The 21,244-nt window shown below is 38.3% G+C and overlaps 2 protein-coding genes across 10 annotated transcripts in view; one reads left to right on the top strand and one right to left on the bottom strand.

The window, feature by feature from the left end:
- Positions 1-49: 49 nt before the first annotated feature.
- Ccdc114 (Coiled-coil domain containing protein 114) lies at positions 50-4,619 on the bottom strand. Of its 3 annotated transcripts, none has more exons than XM_067356246.1 (8): positions 4,536-4,619; positions 3,882-4,175; positions 3,404-3,797; positions 2,856-3,190; positions 2,160-2,383; positions 1,663-1,925; positions 809-1,098; positions 50-496 (listed from the first exon to the last, which is right to left on the bottom strand). In XM_067356246.1, the coding sequence occupies exons 3-8, from the start codon at positions 3,755-3,757 to the stop codon at positions 316-318; spliced, it is 1,647 nt and encodes a 548-aa protein (XP_067212347.1). In that variant the 5' UTR covers positions 3,758-3,797; positions 3,882-4,175; positions 4,536-4,619; the 3' UTR covers positions 50-315. The 3 variants fall into 3 exon arrangements, with proteins under 3 accessions (XP_067212347.1, XP_067212342.1, XP_067212338.1); XM_067356241.1 differs by lacking the exon at positions 4,536-4,619 and adding an exon at positions 4,252-4,459; XM_067356237.1 differs by lacking the exon at positions 4,536-4,619 and having other exon boundaries at positions 3,882-4,459.
- Positions 4,620-4,987: 368 nt separating this feature from the next.
- LOC105670169 (bicaudal D-related protein homolog) overlaps positions 4,988-21,244 on the top strand; it is a 30,501-nt gene continuing 14,244 nt past the window's right edge. Inside the window, exons 1-3 of one of the 7 annotated variants that reach the window (XM_012363530.2) lie at positions 4,988-5,391; positions 7,163-8,025; positions 9,044-9,530. In XM_012363530.2, coding sequence (XP_012218953.1) covers positions 9,288-9,530 — 243 coding nt within the window. In that variant the 5' untranslated portion in view covers positions 4,988-5,391; positions 7,163-8,025; positions 9,044-9,287. Of the gene's footprint in view, positions 5,392-5,835; positions 6,000-7,159; positions 8,026-9,043; positions 9,531-21,244 lie in introns of those variants that run through there. The other 6 variants (XM_012363528.2, XM_012363531.2, XM_012363529.2 and 3 more) reach the window with 6 other exon arrangements.

Below are 21,244 nucleotides of genomic sequence, written 5' to 3'. Positions count from 1 at the left end.
GTGAATTTTGCATATAATGATAAAGATAATGAAAGCAAATAAATAAAACTTCTTTGTAATAAAAAATTATAAATTGTATCACTTTCGTTAAAAAATACAATTAAATTCTCTCAAAATACATAATAAATTCAAATGAAATAAGTTTCTTTATCATTTATCTATGCTATTACTGTTTATTGTTTTTCTCTCTAGCTACTGAGTTTGATCTGATCATTGGTTTGTAAGATAAATCGTAGATCTCATGAACATCATTGTGGCATTAAAGAGAGGTCAGACCGCAAATCCGCGAAGGAAACGCACTGTCGTTAATTCCCTTCATTGATAACGTTTTTGTATAATCTTCCTAGCCGCCGGTAAGTGACAGATGGATACGTTATGAAGCAGCTCCGAGTAATCGTCCTGGAGTCTTTGCTGCAACTTTTGCACGGCGTCGATATGTGTCAACGGTACGTCCAGGCCCTCTTTAACGATTTGCATCTGCTCTTGTTCCACGCAGCTGCACCCGAGCGAGATGTTAAAGTAATCGGAAGCTGGCATTGCTCGTATTCTCGACGTGCATTTAGCGCCAAATGTGTTTGTTTAATAAATCTATCTATATTTTAGTTACGATTCTGTTCACTGTTATCATATCATCTAGAAATGTCTGTTTTTACTTATCATCTTGAAAGGATTGAATTATTTTAAGTATAAAACGAGAACTAGATTGCCACGTTCAGTGCAAATGCGGATCTCGAGAATACTCATCAATAGTTCGAAAAGATTCGGGTCAAGAATGAAGGATTGTAGGAAAAGGAGCAATGGAACTCACAGGGCGCAAGGTTGGGTGGGCGCGATGCGCGTAAGAGCGGGTACTTTCAGCCTGGGCTTCTTCTCCTCGTCCACCCGCAATTGTGGAGCTTTGCTAGCCTTGTTCACCCAGTAAACCTTGTGGAACATCTCGGTGATTTGTTTCTCGATAATGCCCAAATAGAGCATGACGTTGCTCATGGTCACTTGAGTGTTGTCGCCCAACAATTCTAAAATCGGCGAATTGTCGCACCGTGTCGCCTTGAAGAGACTATCGATCCCCTGCAATAGTTTGTCCATCACGTCGTGGCACTGAAATAAAGTATAAATTTAAAAAATGTTTAAAAAATGCCCGCTGTGACTAATCATCGTTGTAACATTTGTGGATTCGGCGCGTTAAAAAGTTAAGACCAAGTTTAATGCCAAAAATAGCGAGATAATTTGTAAAAAGAGTAGTTTTTTATTTTGGTGGAGTAATAAAAATAAGAATTTCTATAGCACTAATATTATTCATATTAATTATTATCTATAAGTTATATTAAAGTATGAAATTAATATACTTTTCATAAAAACTGATTATAAGAAAATTTTCAAAATCAAAACATAAAAAGTGTGAATTAATCTATAAAAAGAAACTTTTACGTAACAAATTGTTTAGACGTCATCATTTTTTAATTAAATAAGCAACTAAACTCGATTAAGAAATATTATTTTCTTGTGTGATATATTTATCAAAGTAAGGTTTTATTCTATAAGCTAAACAATTGGCTTCCCATTCTGCAAAGGTTAAAGGTCTGTTACCTTGTTTAAGTAATATATCTAAGGTTTCTTTTAAGTACAAAAAACTTCACGTGTGAAGTATCGAATGACTCGTACCTGTGCGAGATCTTCTTCAGCAGTGTCTGCTACCGCGGTTTGTTCTTCCAATTGTTTGGTGATTTTCTCCAAGGTCTGGGCCTGCTGCTCGTCGCGATGCACGTTCAAAGCACGTGCTTTATCAATAGCAGCCGTCAACTGCTCCATCCTCGCCTGAAGACTCTCTAGTTCGTCGTTCAGCTCGTTCACGTAATTGAAGAGCGCGAAATTCTCCTCCTCTTGCTTGATAAAGTGGGCGGTGAGCTTGTCGATTTCTTGCTCGCCTGCTCAAAGACATTTATTTTACGATCGAATTAATTGAAGTCGGCATTTAACACCAATAGTAAAATATGAAAATTTAATAATATTAAATTTGTTATTCATATATTATGAATACAAAACAAAACAAGTAAAAGAATCTGTAGAAAACATCTAAAGATACCTCCACAAGAAGAATATATTTTTGAAAACCAGAATATCTAGTTATTTAAAAAAAAAAAGTTTTTATTATACGATACCAGAGAATTTCTTGATTGTCTGCAAGATCTGCGTTAAGGCTGCTATTTTGTTCTGCTTCTCTTCTCGCTTAGTTTGCCTTTCGGCCTCTTTCTTTGCATTTAGATCAGTCATTTCGCGGAACTGTCCTTTCACACCGAGGAACTCTTGCAGTTTCATCTCGTTATCCAACGTTCTCCTTAGCTCGCACATCTCTGACGTGTGGTTCTTCAAGTCCCTTATTCCTCTGCAAATAAAAGCACATTCGTCGGCTGATCAGAATTCGCCTTTTATCGACACAAAGTTATACAAGTTCACACCGTGACTGAATAAATCAAGAAGCCGTTAAGGAATTAAACGCAATCGGCGGAACTTGCCACGCGCCATTGGTTCCGTTTAACGGAATTCCGGAATTCCGGTTTGCTCTCGGAATTCCGAGTTTCTAATTCAATGCCGATGACTGCGATGTCATTCATTCTACAGACCGAACGCAAATTGATTTTGCGCGTGTTAGCGAGACAATCATTTCAATTACGAGGACAACGATCCGACGACGAGTGTTTTCACTTTCGCGATTCCGTTTTGCGATTGTCGCCGATTGCTGGATGTCGCATAAATTTTGGATACCTCACGCATGAATTCCGGCATGCGATGCCGGAATCCGCGATCGTATAAATCGCACAATTTTACGATTGCTATCTTCAATCCGGAAAATCTACCTTTCACGAAGCGCCTGGATTTTGTTGAGCTCTTCGTCGCGCTGATTAAACGTGATCGTCGCCTGCTCGATGAGGTCGTTGATGACCTGCTTGCCGGTGTTCAGCTGACCAATCAGCTTGTTCCACAGCAGTGTGAACTGCGACCGTTCCTTCAGCAGAGTTTCAATCTCGGTGCGCAGCTTGGTATTCTCCGCTATCACCAGGTTGAACCTCTTCGTGGCTACCTCCACTCGGTTCTCCAACATCTGTATCGTCTTGCTGTGCCGCACCGCTATCTCCCGCGACTGCGTGTCCGTGCACACTTTCATCTTCAGACTCGTAACTTCCTTCGAAAGCTGCAACAGGATTTTTTATGTTCTTCTTACGCTGTAATATGAGTCATAAATGAAAGTGATTTTTAATCCCCGTGGCAGTATATTTAATTTTTTTATAATCTATTACTATTTATGATTGTAATAATCGTTTAGTAACAATTTTCATTGTGCAATTAATTCTCTACTGCATTTCTCCCGGAGCTATAAATATTTGTAGGCTTGAATACCAGCAACCTTGCCGATCTGCTCGTCGAGCTCGGCTATCTGTTGCTTCTCGTGTTCTATTAATTCGATGTACTTGGCGCGCTTCGCTAGTAGACACCTCAGCTTTTTATCCATCTCGTCGTCTTTGCGCGTGAATGCTTTCGATCTCGCGGTTTTGATCGCCAGTACGAGCTCGGCCTTCTCGTATTCCAGACGATCGATCATGTTTTGCTGATTGTGTAGCTGTAATCTCGCGTCCTCCGCACATGCCGCCCGATCATTCTCCATGATCCTGTACTGCCTCTTCAGCCTCGAGAGCTCGGCCTCTGCCATGGTCTCCATCTCCAGCTCGTCCTGAGCCATTGTGCCTGGTCTACCCATCATTTTGAAGTCTGATCTTTGGCGATTCTGTTCGTTGATGATGCTAAAATGTTCAAATAATTATCATTGAACAATTTATATGAATTTTGCGTACTGTTCAAATTGTTCAGAAGGTTATCTTATGTACCTTATTTTTTTACGACAGATTCATAAGAGGTAGTTTTAAGGAGGAGCTGTCAGTTTTGCGGAAGACGTCGGCGTCTTCGTGATCGGTGTCGTCGATCACGGAGATCCATGCAGGGGCGAGCAACACTCCAGTTACAATCCTCGATGACATTAAACGCCGACATCTGAGAGAGACATCTGCCACCCCGCGTAACTGAGGCAGATGTACGGCGTGGAATAGTTGCTTCTGTTGATATTTCCGGTTGCCAAGCAATGGGCTCCAACGACGTAACGGTTGCAGAACGCTTTTAGGTTCCTGCGAAAATTAATTTCCACCAGAATGTTTCCTAAACGATTGAAACTTTTATATCATTCAATGGACATATATTTACTTGTAATATGTCACATGTAGAAAGTTTTTTTTATACAAAATATCTCAAATACCATCTTTCGGCAAATTCAAATTCGGAATTAAAATAGAAAACTACAAGTAAGTAGTAATTTCATATATTCGATTCCTTGGATGGTTTATCGTCTCTTTCTTGGTTATTTATTACATTGCTATGTAAATTAGTTTGAAGCTAGATAATGAGAATTTTTATGATTTGATCTTATTTTGTAAAATTTTGAACATCTGTCGCAATACGATTGGAAATACGCTTACAAATTGCTTTACCTAACCTATCGAACGCTCAAGTAAATAACCGTGCCTTTCGCATCATTTGTACATCAAAACACAAATACAGCTGGCATTTTCCCGCGATGATTAAAAAATTGAGCACTATTAAAAATAAGTAATCCACAAATGTGGATTATCGCATTCTAAGTCTTAAGTATTATCTATGCTTTTATATTGTTTCTGTCTCAAGTTATAAGCATTTTTAACTCATTCATAAGTGAAAAAAAACAATTAGCATATCTATCATCGATCCGTAGATTCGCTCTTCTCGTTGTTGAAAGCCTCTCAGGCGTGGAGCAAGCGTCGTGCCGAACGTGTTAAGTGAGACCCGCAGATATTCGGTGGGATCCAGTCAGGTGGTGGTTCGACCAGGTGGGTCAAGTGGTGGGGGTATAGCTTGAGGATGCAGACGGGGGAGACGTTAGTTCACCTCCGGAGGGGAAGGTCGTCAGGTCGATTGGTTCTGTCCACAGCGCGAGTAACGAACGCGCGGAACCTTTCAGGTTCCGACCAACGTTGGCCGTGCAGTGTCTCTTGTACGTAACTCCATTACTATTACAATAGTGTGTACATTAGCCGCGCAAAATTCCGCCATCGGAATCAGTCGCGAGTCGGTGCTGCGTTGTTCGGAGTTCAACAGCAATTTCGATAGTCGCTCGAGTGGTCGCTTCGATCGATACAGCAACGGCAATTTTTGCGAGTGTGCGGCATGAATGAAGATATAATTGTGATAAGATCGCAGTGATAATGCGATAAGTGCTGCAATGGTCATTGCAGTTCCAGTTTAACTAGAATTGAATCAGAAGATTGGATTAATCGGAGTCGTTGCACAATATTTTATCTTGCAAAAATAGTAAGTATTCGTATCTGTAGAAAAATCACATTCGTATCAGTAGAACAATCTACGCTTTTAATTTAATTTTATTCGACATAATATGATACGCTATCTCTCTGGTTCAAAAAATGAAAGTTCATTTAATTCGACGTTGTAGCACAGAATGAAGATTTAAGTTGAAATAACCTAACCAACTCGTTTCTTACATTTTACATTTACAATCTTACATTTTACATTTCTTTTCGAATTGAATTTTTTGAAATAAAGGCAAAATGCAGCATTATTATTGCAAATTCGCTCGTGTTTATTCGAACTGACACAAAGAGCGAGCAGGCGGGTGCTTTGTGCCGAACGAATTACTTTCAACTGTACGGTAACGTAGTGGGAGAAGGCGCGCTGGTAGCTCTCGTGGAGTATGCTGTACGATTCCGTAATATTTATTTTTCACTCACGGCTAGAGCATGACTCACTACCTGGCCGGCTGCGCCACGGCAAACAGGTAGATCCTCGCGAGTTGGTGTACGAAACTTTTGCGATCGCTCTTCCACATCCTTGTGATTGCGCGCGCGCGCGCGCGCGTTTTACAGTGAATTTGCAAGAGGTGGAATGTGTAGGCGTGCGTCTGTGTGAGTAGTGTTTATTTTTTTCAATTTTAGGGTAGCAGTTTTTATCGCGTCATAAATATTTATCCCATCAAGTAACCAAACAAGTTCACGCGGTTTTCAAATTTAATGTAAAAAATACGATAATGCTATGCAGATAGAGCTGTAAAATATTTATCAAAAAGCAAACGGAGCGCAAATTTGATCGAATGTAGAATTTATTGGACGAAATATTCATCGATCTAAACAAATTCTAAAGACATTTTTTTGTAAAATGAGTCAGACAAAGAAAGATGCACATCTGTTCGCTAATTGAAAGCCATTGAAGGGTGATCACGAGGAAAGGATATCATTACGTCAGATCGGGAACGTGCTCGCGTTATTTTGTAGTCGTCGATCGAATTAGCGATCAGCGCATGGGCGGTCAGGATTTATCCTCTTTATTGGATTTATCCGCGATGGTAAGGGTTGAGGGTACGTAGAGAACCGAGCACTAAGCTGACGTCCAAATCGATAAGCATGAATTGTCGCACGTGCCGTCCGTGACCATCGTCGGGTCTCTCGGAATCGCTTTATTGTCATTCAAGGATAACGCGACGCAGTTCGCTTTGCGGATTTTATTGCCTCACGGAAGCAATCTCGCATTTACGCGAATCAATTTACAAACGTCGATTTTCACGCGCGTGATTAAATCCACCTGCGCTTAACCCCTCACCTTTCTTCGTCTGCGAATTAAAACTCGACATCACAGATTTCGCCTAGCTCGCAGCGAAACTCGTTTTGAAATCGAAACTGAATGCACTATACGTGACGTTGACGTATACGATTTACGATTTATTTCCACATAAAACGTGATCACCGATTATTCGTAAAATAAACGCAAAACTATTATCGATGATTTGTTATTCAGATGTGTGAAGATAACATATTGCATGTTTAGCGAGTCGTTCGTAGGAATATCAAAGTTCCGCGCCTGAAATATTAATACCTGAAGTGTGTCAAAGTTGAGAATCGATAATGTAGACAGATATGCGAAAATCCCTACTTTTAAAAAAGGCATGTAAAGTCGATTACTCGCATATATCGAAATTTATTGTTGTCGCTTTTCAGCGACGCTGATTGGTTATCTCGATTAACGAAAAACAACGATGACGACTAAAAAAATTCCTTAATTTTTCTTGCAGCAGCAGCTAGACGCTCATTGCGAACAAATGAGAGACACATCGAGAAGATCAGTAACTTGGTCTCAATATAGAAGGCACATACTTTGTTATTCTGAAGCGAACATTGCAATCTAAGAATCATTGATCTCTTTCACGATTCTTTCTATGGCAAAGTTAAAGTGAACGCGGACGGTATCCATGCGGATAAATGGAGGGCTGCGAAGTATCTTTGCGTCGTAATTCATGCGGTTCATTCCCGACTCGACAGTGCGGCGCGCAAGAATCATCGATCTTCGGTGATCCTCTCCGCGGGATTAAATCCACGTGAACATAGCCGGATGTTTGTGGCGAATCAGTGAATAGAGCGCCGTTGTGTCGCAATTCAGCGAACTTTCCATTTTATTGGGCTTGCTTCAAAGAGGAACGATCGACGAACGGCGAGACAGTTTGCAAAAACCGCGTTCGTAATAACCGACACTTTACTCAACTCGGAAATGTGTGACGGCGAATTGCAGTGCGCGAGGCAGCGTGAGGCGTAAGAAAGGCGAGGTGATAGCGCTGGTGGATCGATAACGCGGCAAACTTCCGCGATCGATATCCTCGAGGAGAAGTGCATCGGTGCAACGGTACGTTGCACTCGCGTCGAACGAGTGAGCGCACTATGAGAGCGTCGTCGCCGCTGGCATCGTCCTCGTTGTTGTCATCGGTAAATGATGTCGCTAATAATGATGGAGCAATCAACCTCTATAAACACGTGTGTTTACGAATGTATCGAGTGCAATGTCAGAGCAGCGGATCATTTCCGGTAGCGGTCGAGCGTTTCTCGAGACAAGAAATCCGCAAAAAAGTCGACGATCTGCGATTTGCATGATTCCGTAGGCTGATAGGTGAGTGCGTTATGCGTTATTCATGTAACTTTGATCGCGTGCTTCTTGCTATTTTGCAAGACTTCAAGGCCCGGCGGCTTTTGGGTCGCGCGGTCCTCGGGCAAAATAGGTTGTAAAGTTTTTCTGCCGATGTTTCTCAAGGTTTTTTTTTTCGTTGATAATAGAATCGATTCTGAGGAAAGGGAAATGATAAAAACAAATGCATATAATGTATTTATCTCATTATAATTATTAAGTAATCATTACATTTATTTAAGGTGAATAATTTCCAATAAATAAATTAAGGTTAGAAAAAAAATTAAAACGCATAGGTGCTATTTTATATAAATATTTGCTTACTGATTTATATTTCTTCATTTGATTAAAGAATATGGCAATTCAAATTTGTTTTTCTACTAATCAATAAACAAACACAACTGATAATTTATATAAATTTCTAAAATAGAATTCCTGAAATAAGAGGAAGATTGCAATTTCTGTAGGTGGGAAAATACTTATTAGTAATGTAGATAAAAGATTTATTTACGATCGGATAAAGCCCTTTTCAGTGATTTGCATGAGCATTCGATCGCCACGCAAAGATATTTTATTGTTTTGCATACAGCAGACACGATGTGTGTATTTTATCTTTATGCTTTCTTATCATTAGCGTGATAACCTGCGAATACGTGCTCGTTTGGAGAATTGTTTCTTCGTCGTATATAATTTTCCAGTTACATTTCAAATTTTATAAAGAGAAAACATACAAAATTTGCAACAACAGATTGGAAGCAGAAAATAATATTAAAAAATTCCAATATAATATAATATTTTATTTATATAATACATTTTTTATTATTAAAAAATATATATTTATTAAAAATGACAATAAGAAATATAAAGTTAAGCTCAATTCTCTCTCTCCAACTTCATCAGATTCAATTTATTTAACTTTACATGCGTGTATCTACCGCCGTCTTTTCGACACTTCGTATGCCAAACGCAATAAGAATAAAAATCTGGAATTAATTGATTTCAGCTAATCAATGGCGCCCGATAATTCGACGCTACCCACGCACGATCGTTTGACCGCGAGTGAGAGCCGATCGTGACGACATCACTAGCGTTATTATGCCGTGTCCGTGTCGAATGCGTCTGACGTGTGTTGGAGTGTTCACCTGACGCCAAGCTTCATATCGATCGAATATCGCGAGTTTGATCTGCGAATCGGTGAAGAAGTAACATTCGCCGTGTTGTCGCGAGAGGAACAACTGTACTCCGCGATGCTGCCGAAGAAAGATAGTCAAACGGAGCCATACGCTCTGGAGGACATGATATCGGATCTCCAGACGAGGCGTCACTCGCTGGATCACGAGGACGTTGTGCAGGACCCTGCCGAGCTGCTGAAGCAACGTGAGAGGGACCTCGTTCTTGCCGCTGAACTCGGCAAAGCTCTGCTCGAGAGGAATCAGGAGCTAACAAAGCAAGCCGAGACTTTAGCCGAAGAGTATTCTACTAAATTAGAGGTGAGTACAGATTTCATTTAACAGTTTACGCACTTTACGCATCAGCTCGTAACCGATTTACGAAAATAATAGTTCACGCTTAAAATTGATGCAGAGGTAAAACTATATCTATTTTTCAATTTCTCGAACACAAATAAATACGAAATAAAATTATTTGTTCGTATTTAAAATCCACACGTTTGCAAAAGCAGGACGCAAAAGAAAATAGATGGGAATAATTTAGCATTTTTGTTTGAGTAATGAAATATATGAGTAATTTATTATCCCCGCGCTCTGGCAATGAGATAACGTTTACGTAATTCTCTTTGCTCAACGTTTATATAATTAGACGAAAAATAATTAGACGCGGACTTTGTGATTTAATAAGGTAAATTTTACTTTCATCACTTGCAACATGCTTGCGATATTATTCTTTAAAAAAATGATTGTAGGAAATAGTCTTAATGAAAAACTTAGCCAAGCCTGCTTTGTTTCATATGCACACAATGTGATAGACACGCTATATCCACGATTACACGTATGCAGCAGCGCTGTAACTACGCGTTTGCAATTGGCGCTCCACTTTCACAAACGTTAATCCTCTTTTCTTCGATTTTATATTTTATTACATTGCTGCTGGTTTTATTACGAAATAAACGAAGGTGAAATGAGTCACTAACAAAATAGATAAACATCACCGGTTTGAGAGCGTCTGTGTCCGCAGTGATTAAGAGCGACGCGAGCCGTTTAGATGAGCGCGCTTATTCCAGCACCGTGTTTTATCTGATTCGATAAGTATACAAAGATAACATCTTGGGATAAGATATATTTTTCAATATTATTGATCATTTAAAAATATCGCCCATTTTATCTACGCAGAATTCTATCGCGAGAAACTTTTAATAATGAAAAATGTCGCATGTGTCATCATATTAAATGAAATACATTTTGCTATTAATCGATCATTGAAAGCATCAACCGCGTCATTAATAGCAATGAAACACCAGCTGTACCGCTGTCAGTTATGTGCTATCTGCGAACAACAGTGTTGACGCGTTAAATGAAGATCGAAACGAAAATTCTTGCACGTTTTTTTTTTTTTTTTTAACACTAGTGTAAGCGCAAGTAGAAAAATACGATGGACAATTATTGTAGTCGTAAGTTCTAATGCCATTGGCCGGAAATTTTCACCTTCGTGTCTAACGGGCACAGTCGCTTTCCAACATTATGCCGGCTTGCTACGGAAAATTTGCTCCGGCGATGCATACGAACACGCAGCGCTCGCGATTACATAAGTCGATAACACGGAACCGGAAAGCTTGAAAATGTAATCTGCGCTTTCAGCTGTCATTTTCATTCGCCAAAGGAAAAAGCGCGTAAGATTCATAGGAAACGTAATATGAAAATTTAGCTGTAACGAAAAAGAAAGCTACGATGAAAAAAAAATCGTACATTATTCGCTTGTTAAAAAAAAATATTTTTAAATGCTAATATAATTTCTCAATGAATGAATTAATTTCTTAATTAATTTATAAATGTTTCAAAATTTTGTGTGTTACACGCATCAATATCTTGTGGTCTAGATCTTATTAAAAGTTAATTGCTCGAAAAAAAGGATCCTTTTTTTTATATAATACTTTTTTCTACTTTCTTCCGCGTACTAGTCTTCACTGAAATCTCAATTTCTCTCAATTTTATAATTTGGTCATATTTTATTTCGTATATAGTTTCCTTAATGATTTCGTTTCCTTTTCTCCTTTGCGCCTTTTCAAGAGACACGACAGCGTTCGTGAGCCCTCGAGACGGCCAAGCGAAACGGCTAGGATTACTCGCGTCCGCTTCGAATGCCAGGCTGTTCATTTAATACTAAGTATTGGTATTGTACGTTTTCCTGTCGCTGCAATTCTCTCCTTTGCAAAGAATTTGAAAGAAAGAAAAAAAATACAATGAAAGTCACTGATAGAAATGTACATTTTTCTCCGGGTTTCGCCGGAATTGGGCCACGATGTACGAGTCTGAATTTCAAATGTGCTTTTTTTCTTCACGACGATGCGATGCATCAAAATTGCGATTCGTAGGCACTTGTCTGCCAGGCAATAAACCGTATTTCGCTAATTTTCGACGAACAGGAGAGCACGCGATGTGCTTCGTTGAATCCCTGCGAGCTCGAAAGAAATCTCAAATCTGCGCATTTATTTCCATATTCGCGTCAAGCATTGTTATTCTTTCTATTATCATACTTTTCTCATAAGTTTCTACAGAATTAGTGGCAGGTTACAGCAACCGGTTATTGCCAACGTTGATCTTTCCACTTTGTTTGTATTACAAGTTTGAAACTCGACCAGGACAACGAATCGCCAAGCCAGCAGTATTTAATTCAAACTGTTGATGCAATTGGATCTTAAGATAATAATAATAGCGTTTGCGGTCGAGCTTCGCTGTTGCTCGCGACCGCTATATGCGCCAACTCTCGGATTTCGTACATGGACAACGCGATCCCTGCCGACGACCACGGAAAGCCACGAAAGCGTGGAAACAAGCCACTTAGGCAAGAACGAAGAACGGCCTCAGGCTTCAAGAGACAATGCCCGGCACTACGCTCTGCCTGCGTCTGCCTACCCACGTTCCCCTATCTTTCCGCGTTCTGCTTGTCGCCTTATTTTTGACCTCTGTTGAAGAAGGGCCACGCCTACGCGTATCCTTTGGATCTGAGCAATTATTCATTAGCCACAGCAAAGCGCGTTACAATGCCGTATGTACAGCGCGGCACGTGGCAACAATAACAAAATAATAAGAAACATAAGCAAAAGTACATTACTTTGACTTCAATAACTGAATAATAAAATGTAAAGACAGAAAATTGATAAACAACACAGTTGTCAGGAAAGTAAAACAGAATCAAATCACAGTTCGTAATAGCGTCGCCAGCATGCATCTGTGCATCCAAGAATGTAGTTACTTTCTTCCAAATAACAGTACACGACTTCCGGCTTATTTCCGGAATTAATTCTGTCTTCTTGCAAGTACATTTCGCGCGTTTTCACGCATGTTTACTATCAAATAAATGGAAGTTAAAAAAAAAACTTTGAATTTCTAACAATTGCGAGCTTTTTTAAATTAGCGATAATAAATTTAAATTTCGCGTCTATTGTCCATTGTAATTTTTTATTTTCTGAACAATCGTTTTGTTGTTCTTTCAAACAATACTTACAATTATTTAATTGCCGCTCGATAATGCTGAGTGATGCCTGCGTCATGAATTTATTATGCGGGTACACTTGCTTGACGTCACGTTGTTATCTGTGACGCCTGCATATATGTACAAATGTGTTTACACGATCGCCATTTGAATGCTCGCGTGCTCGTTGCGTATGTAAAATATTAAGCGTGAAGGCGATAGCACGTTCCAGACAGAGCGTTAGAGGCGGGACAACCCGACGTTTCCGGTTTCATCTTTAATTAAGTTTGCCACGCTCACATGTGGAATAATTGCGGTCCCTTATACAACCGGATCGGTCGAAAGCGTCGCGAATCGTCAACGAAACGATCGTTTCCTCGAACTCTTAGATATTCTGACTCATCACGCGCTATCAGTTATGTCGAACGGTAATTTATGAGCACGTATAATTAATAAGTTCTTCACGAAATGCGGAAATATCGAGTAGCATGCAACGGTGACGTGCTTTTCAAATCATTGATAAACATAAAAGATTCCAAATTTAACATGCTTTCAGTTTTATACCTGCACGGAAAAAAAGTAGTGTCAAATCAAGCTTATATACTCAAATTAACGCGTTCATTGTTTCGTATATACGCAACAATTTATAATCTTCCGAAAATTTAATAATCTTAAATTTTAACAATACTATAGTCTTATTTCCATTTTATAATAATCACTTGAAGAATACAATATTTAATTTTACTCTAAGAAAATTATAATCTTTTATTTGAAAAATATGTTATTTTCTATCCAACATTTTTTCTTTTCCATTCAAGAAAATTATTCTTAAATAATAAGAATATTTTTTTCTTGGTTGAACTATATAAAATGACTTTATTCAAGCCAGTTTTCTTCGTTTAAAGCAATATAATCTCATTTCAAGATTTTCATGTTAAAAATAAAGATATTTTAAAAATAAGAATATCTTTTTTTTCCGTGTGCGGTTAAAACTTAATAACACTTGATATATATTATACAATAAAAATTAATATGCACAAGAATTTTTTATTTTAAAGCGCATTAAAATTTTGACATGTTAAATCGTAATTACTGCTAATTGTTCTTATTTATCCGGCAAAAATTGAATTAGAAGATTAATAATCTTCTGTTAAATTTTCACTGAAGATTTTGTTCAATTCATATCCCTTTAAATGGAGATTTCGTGTATTACGCCGCTTTCTTACCCACTAATTTATGATCGCATTAATAACACGCTGACAGCCTGCGGATCGTACGCGGTCATCGCGTCTAACGTCTAACGAGAAAACACCAAGACGCTCATGCTTGGAGCGGTCGTTCAAAAAAGGAACAGAAGCACGCGCTTTCAACAAGTTCCACTTTCATTCCGACGTGCACTTACGCGCGTGCTTTTGCTAAATATAATAGCGAAAGAAGAAATGGGCCGCGAGTCGTAACGAAACACCGAACCAAATCTGGCCGCTGGATGATACCCGCTGGTTGTATAATTGATTGTTTGAAAGCGAACTGCTCGGCTTAGCACGGCTCTAATGAATTAATGTTAACAATAAAAAAACGGATCCTTCACATGCAACGCGTTGATGCTGAGCCTCTTTGGCGAGAAAGCCGCTGAGATTCCACGCTTCGCACCTTCCAGCATCGTCGGTTCTGGGAATCTCAACTCGCGATAAAAATTAAGATCACCCATTAACCTCGAGATGCGCGTGCTAATTAAGCGTGAGATGCGTGAGACTATTACGGTCGATGTATCGCACTTGAATTTGGGAGAGAAGAGAAAGATTAGTATTGTGATGTTAGCAGAATTCAACAGTTTTAGAGTGTAAGCGAATATTTACAGACAATGGATTTGTTGCAGCGTGATATTTCTTAAATGCTCCACGGCAATATTTTTGTTTCTTAAAATTACTTGTACAATTTTCCTCGACAGAATTCGAAAAAGAATTTTATTCGCAATTTTATGTGCCGTATAATATAGAAAAGATTTAAAAAATTAGAATACATATATACAAAATATAATTAATGATACATATTTGATATATGCTGTGTATTCTAATTCTTCAAATGTTTTCTATGATACGTATAAACTTATAAACACATATTTTCATCTCAAAATCTGTTGTAAATTATAAATGATTTACAGCGGGTTTAATAAATAGAAAAAATGTTTCTTTAATTGGGTTTCTAAAATTTTATTTATTTTTGAGAGTCGCGTTTGTAACGCAAAGTAACGCAATGAGTTTACATAAATTTTACGTAAATCTGGAGTAAAACATTACGATAACCTGCGAATCGTAAATGAAATTATTGGTAATGTAACATATATAATATTATATAATATCGTACGGATGAGATAATTCTCTGTGATCCATCGTTTTTAATGGATAAAGACAAAATTTGTTATGCAACGAAAGAACACACAATAGTTCCGGCAATGGTTTCAAGAGAAACGGAATGTGATGTAAATAAGTCACGTTTGCCCCATTCTACTTACATTCGCGACCGCGGGGCTTGCTGAAGTATGCTGTAATAAGTCAAACGTCAGCGTCGCGAAGAAAAACGCTCGTGAGGATCGCGATTAGCCGATTATGGGCCTTCCCTCTAAAATATTTGACGCAACGCCCCGAGGGAGGCGTAACTTTTCCTTCGCGTCTTTCCGCCGCGAGGAAAAGTCTCTTTTTCTGTAATCCCACTCATGGTCGGATTAGCGCTCTCGAGTCGTTACCCGGGCACGGATATTTCCGTTCAGGCCTTTCGTGTCTCGCACGAGTGCCTACGAAAAGGAAATTCGTTCGGTCACGAAGTTTGAGAATTTCTCTTTGTGCGTCCGGAAATGATATCCTTCCCTTCTGTTCTTTTTCCTCGCGGCGCACGGAAATCGACCGTATGTGAGTGATATGATATTGTAGCATCGCCATCCCAAACGAAATGAAAGTTCTTTATTGTTGCAAATCAGAAGTAGCTATTAGCTGCAATTTTTTCAATTTTCGAAGTCTTACAATTGGCGTCTTCGAAACAAGCCACCAGATGCACACAAGCGTGCGACGCTGTGTTTAAAAGACGATCATGGTTTAAATAAAAACACATTTAATTTTTTTTTCTATTAAATAATTTTTATTTTATAACTATGATCACTCCTCAGAAACAGAATGTTGCCAGTTTTTGCATCTAGCGGCTCGTTGCTGAGCCGTCAGTAATAAAAAAAAAAGACAATAAACGTCTTCTTAAAAAATCAGTAGAAAATTGCAACCACATTTAAAGAATCAACGTATTCCAACGAAATAATTTTAGATCCGTGACATTGTTTTACAAAATATTAGTTTGACATTTAAGACACAGATCTTAAAGAAATGATTTCTTCATCAACATATCGTATGCAAAATTTCATCGGATGAGAATGTTTTGAGGTCCGTTGATTTTTTTTTTGAGAAACAATGAAATTCTCAGCTCTTACAAATCAACCCTGAAAAAAGAATCTGCTCTAAAACCGTTACCATTAAAGTTTTGTGGATTGTTTACGAAGCACCCTGACCTAGTTCGATCTTCAGGCCGGGTTTCAGGCCGTAAAGCAAACATCGCGGTCTGTATTACTGCGCGATAATAGTCACGCAGCCACGCAGGGCTAATTGCAGAAATGCGCAAGAAGAGGTCAGCGTTGGAAGGCGACGAACGGGACTGGCGCGATGGGGGCCGGAAGTCCACGGAAAAAGTAGACCGTTAGGTCGGAACCCTTGGAAGAACGTTCTACCCTCTTTACTCTTTCCCGGCGCTCTTATTTCGTCTCTCGACCGCACAATAGTCGCGTTTACAAAGTCGTCAGCTGTGTTGCAATTGTTTCGTACGGTTGCTCGTCGAGGCCGCTTTTTCCACGTGTTATTTGCGACAACACAATAGGGAAAATTTATTATACTTATCTTGCTTTACTTCTTTTTTTTTTTAAGTAGGCTTTAGAAAGGCGGAATAAATTGGGTCGCGTCGGTATTAATATTAATAATAATGAAGTTGAATAGATTATTTCTCGCCTTTGTAACATTTAAGTGTATGATTTTTTATTAAAGAAAAAAAATTTTACAGAAAAAAGAACTACGAAAATAATTAAAGTTAATCTCGAATTTGATGGAAATGCTATCGCGTTTAACGGAAATGCAATTGAAATTACGGTCCGTTGCGAAGCCACGACGCGATGCGTCTAAAGGGGTTAATGAGAGATTCTCGTAATAAAGGAACTTCAGTCGCCGTAAACAGTAATTTTTTCCGGTTTCACCGAGAGTGTCGCGTCCGACGGTGTTTTAGCTGCACACACGCTGCGCGACGCATTGAGGTTTCGCAATTGTTTCCAAATGACGGTGGCTACTCGTGCGTTTAGACACCCTCCGGGGAAAGAAGATTGTTTTGAATGCTAGTAATTACCGTTCTTAGAAAGTTGAAATTCCGAGACGGGGATATTGCTTCTCGGTTAGATGTGAAGATAATCTGCAATTTCCCGTTTCCCTTTCTGCGATTGTAAATAAAACGCCGGCGCGATTGACTCGGTTGAAGTTATTCGAATAGCGCCGGTTTTCATGCAAATCACTATCGATTCAGGATAGGTGCATAATATGCGGTCACACGCCCAAGTCTGTAATCAAAAGGTTAACACTTGGGTACCGTTAATCTGCGGATTAGAGCGATTGTTACGCCTCCATCAGAGTCGTTTTTCCTCACTCGATACAAAAGCGCCGTAACGCTGCAAGAGCGCTGGCGCACTTTATTTCGTACCGTTAAACGCGATCGGAATCCGAGGCGATTGTTATCGGCTCCTTCGTGTATCGGCGCGAAACACGAGAAGGGCGGGGTGACGTGCGCGGTTAAACGCACTGGAAGGGGTTGACTTCGTGATTCACGAGATACTTCAACCACACTTTGTCGTGCAAAGAATGAATGAAAAAAAAGCCAATTAGAAATCCACGGCTGTTATAATCAGGAACTGCGGGCGATCCTCTCATTGTTCTCGCGGATTTAATTGCATCTCGTGCGCGGAATCGCAATGTGTCTCCGCCGGAGTAACGGAGCTCCCACTCACATGCACGTGCTCCCACAACACCGAGTGCATTATCTTTCAATTATAAATACTAAAGGAGCGACTGGGAAATGTAGCAATTGTTTTAATGATGAAACAATTATATGATTATAAAATTACCTAATATATACGGAATATATTGAAAACTCCCAAGGAAGTGCATTAAACAAATGAAAAATAATATCTCCACTTTAAAATCTAGCTTTTACTTTTTAATTTATTTCAACTAGTTGTAAGAACTCGTCGCGTGGTCCTTTTTGTGTAAAAAGTCGTGTGAGGTGTCTTTAGCTTATTACAGATTTCATTTTGTTGACGTTTAATACAAATGTAGATTATTCTATTATACTCTGAAAGAAACGGAAATAAAGAATACACTTAGAAAACGGAAGAGGTACATAAAACGGTTTATTATTACTGCACTGAGAAAAATGTTCCTTTTAATTTAACAAACTGTCTGTTCGATTTTCGACGAAACAAACAGTTTCTGGTTAAATCTACCAGAATTCCTATTAATGCAACAAGATTCTGATAGATTCTCATAGATAGAACCAGAATCTGGTTGAATCTACCAGAATTCCTATTAATGCAACAAGATTCTGATAGATTCTCATAGATAGAACCAGAATCTGGTTGAATCTACCAGAATTCCTATTAATGCAACAAGATTCTGATAGATTCTCATAGATAGAACCAGAATCTGGTAGATTCAATAATCTGTTTGATTGCGAGCTAACCAAATCAGATTCTGGTTGAATCTACCAGAATCTTGTTGCATTAATAGGAATTCTGGTGGATTCAACCAGAATCTGTCTGTTTCGTCAAAAATAAAACAGAACATTTTTCTGAGATTTAGAAAACTGAGTACATGACCATTTTTTAAAAAGAACTAAAGGAATCTTAATAGGAATATTATTTAATACTTAATTATATTGCAATACAGAGCGGTTGAAATATTAAATTACCGTTAATTTGAAAAAATACATGGAAAAATACAATGTTCATTAAACAAATCAGTATATATTTAAACAAGCCTTTCTGTCAAGTAAAACTTTGCATATACTAATGAGGTGATAAAAAAATGAAAATAATATTACAGTAAAAGAGAGAACCATTTATTTAAGAAAATTTGTGTCTCAAATGTTACAGACGAATATTTTGTAAAGCCAAATGTGACAAAGAATTATTGAGGTGCATTGATGTTTTTTGATAAACAATGTCCTTTTTTCCAGAAAGTTAGCATCTGGTTTATATAACCATCGAGTATCACGTGATATATGATATATAAGTCTTATTTGCCAACCGCAACGTGCGGTTTACCGCTTAAGATAGGGCGGCTTAATATTTTCGTCTACGATTGAAACAAATAGCGGAAGAAGTTAGGAAATTTTCTTCATTTTATCTCCTTCACGTATCTGCTGCTCGACTAACCTGATTTTGTCGCAGTCTCCCGCTTTTAAATAGTGTTACTTGCGACCAGACGCAATGAGAATTCGCGCGCGCGGAAAGTAAGCCGCGCGATGAGAAAAATGCATATGTGTTCCTCAACAATGCATGGTTCGTAAATTATACGGCGTGCATCGTCTGTAACATTCTATTATTCCGGCTGCATACTTCGTTAACATAGAATGTAGTTTAAATATTATTCCTAATCCGATTTCGCGGCGAATTTATTCGCGCCGTTGTCGAATAATGCGAGCAATTGAATATTCAATTTACATCGAATCTCTTTTTTCAGATGATATGCAATGTCATATTATCAAAGCGTCGGCTATCGTTTCGATAAATAAATATTGCCTCGTAAATACTAAAATCAGACACCGCGGAACCGTGTTATTTTATTGCCGGCATTGCATTTGCGATTGTCGATCTCAGCAGTAACAACCGCTATTAACCTATTTAACTAAACTGGGTTGTTCTTGACCAAGAATTTCATATTTTACTACCGCCATAAAATGATTCGCTGTCATTTGTTCTGCTAGCCAATTCGGTGAAAGGATTATAAAAATAAGGACGCAATCTGAAAACGCTCGAAAAGGATGCGTTTACTTCAAAATTATTTTGCAATTTTGCATGCTTCTTTGTGACATATTTTTCTTCACGGTGAAAATTATTTAATTTTTTATTTGTAATTAATATTTTTCACAACAAATGTTTTCACATTTCTAATTGTATATTATTCTTATCTCTTATTTTAAAAAAATTTTCCGCTATTGAACATATGTTTGTGATTTGTATGAATCGACTTGATAAGATAAAACTTATCATTGAATATACAAAGTTTCTGACGATTTTAAAAGCGATGCAGCCTTGAAAGGCTTACGAAAGTGTAAGCAGTGTGAATTTTGTTGGTCAACTCGGCGATTTCATTGTCGATGAGTCACACACGTAGTTTGTAAACTTGTGATAATAAACACACACTTACTTATAGAAGGATCTGTTAAATTAATTAATACTATATATATATATCCGTAGCGCTTGCGTAATTCAGTCGTAATATCTTTACGTAGATAATAATTATCTGTCGCATTTATACAATTAATTAATGTATACTTGCGTAGTTATGTACTTAATGTCGCAATTGTTATATTTTTAGCTCTTTTTACTAGAATTATTTATTACGCGCGTTAATTGGCTAATATTTAATAGATCCTGCGTGTAATAAATGAATGTTTTTTATCTCACTTTTCAATGTACATAATCTAATAGAAATATTCATTATTGCATTTTTTTTTAATTCATTAATTACTATCTAAATTGATAGTGTCGGTTATTTATAGACCACTAATGTAGAGACATTCTATTAGATTCTGCATTTGCAGTCGATCGCATCGCTAACTGTATCTAACTGCATTCTCTTGCTGCAGCTGTATTGCAGTTACGCTATGATCTAGAAATGGAGAGGGAATCATTAACCAGAGTTTGTTAACTGGACTGGACTGTTGTTGAGAACCCTCATAATGAACGTATCGCCAATTACGTAATTATCGAAAATTGCCGAGTCGTAAGATGGAGCTAAATAATCGCTGCTATAGCTTTCGTTATTCTTTCTTTCTTCGTTCTTACATCAGTGTTACGCCGGTAGAACATTTCTGAATGTACTATGTCTGATTCTCTCTCTCTCTCTCTCTCTCTCTCTCTCTCTCTTTCAATTATTCTAATTATCGCGTATCATCAAGCTGCACGTTAATTGCGGTTAGCGCAAATAAAAATTCAGAGGTAAACCAGCTTCACGATTCGCTGCAACGAGATGATTGCAGCTCGCTATTTCCGTCACCGTGGCTTTTTATCAGCCGAATACAGTGTATTTGTTATTAATGAGAGTGTCGTAAGAATCGCTACTTAATCTATAGCAACTTTTCGTTCACTTGTTGGAAAAATTGCACAATATCCGACTTGTGCGAGACTATTACGGTTCGCCAAACACTGGATAATATTCCGCAAATGTTTCCAGTAGAACTATTTTGAACCGAACGGGATTTT

This window comes from Linepithema humile, chromosome 1, assembly GCF_040581485.1.
Source record: "Linepithema humile isolate Giens D197 chromosome 1, Lhum_UNIL_v1.0, whole genome shotgun sequence".
In the NCBI taxonomy this organism is placed as follows: Eukaryota; Metazoa; Arthropoda; class Insecta; order Hymenoptera; family Formicidae; genus Linepithema; species Linepithema humile.
This window is presented reverse-complemented; position numbering and strand designations above follow the sequence as displayed.

What these genes read in the sequence shown, in the direction of transcription:
- Ccdc114 (XM_067356246.1), bottom strand. Translation starts at nt 3,757, where the DNA reads ATGATGGGTAGACCAGGCACAATGGCTCAGGACGAGCTGGAGATGGAG. An exon ending in TCGACGAGCAGATCGGCAAG is followed by an intron (nt 3,191 to 3,403) that starts GTTGCTGGTATT and finishes ATCCTGTTGCAG; the next exon opens with CTTTCGAAGGAAGTTACGAG. An exon ending in CCCACCCAACCTTGCGCCCT is followed by an intron (nt 497 to 808) that starts GTGAGTTCCATT and finishes GCTCGGGTGCAG; the next exon opens with CTGCGTGGAACAAGAGCAGA.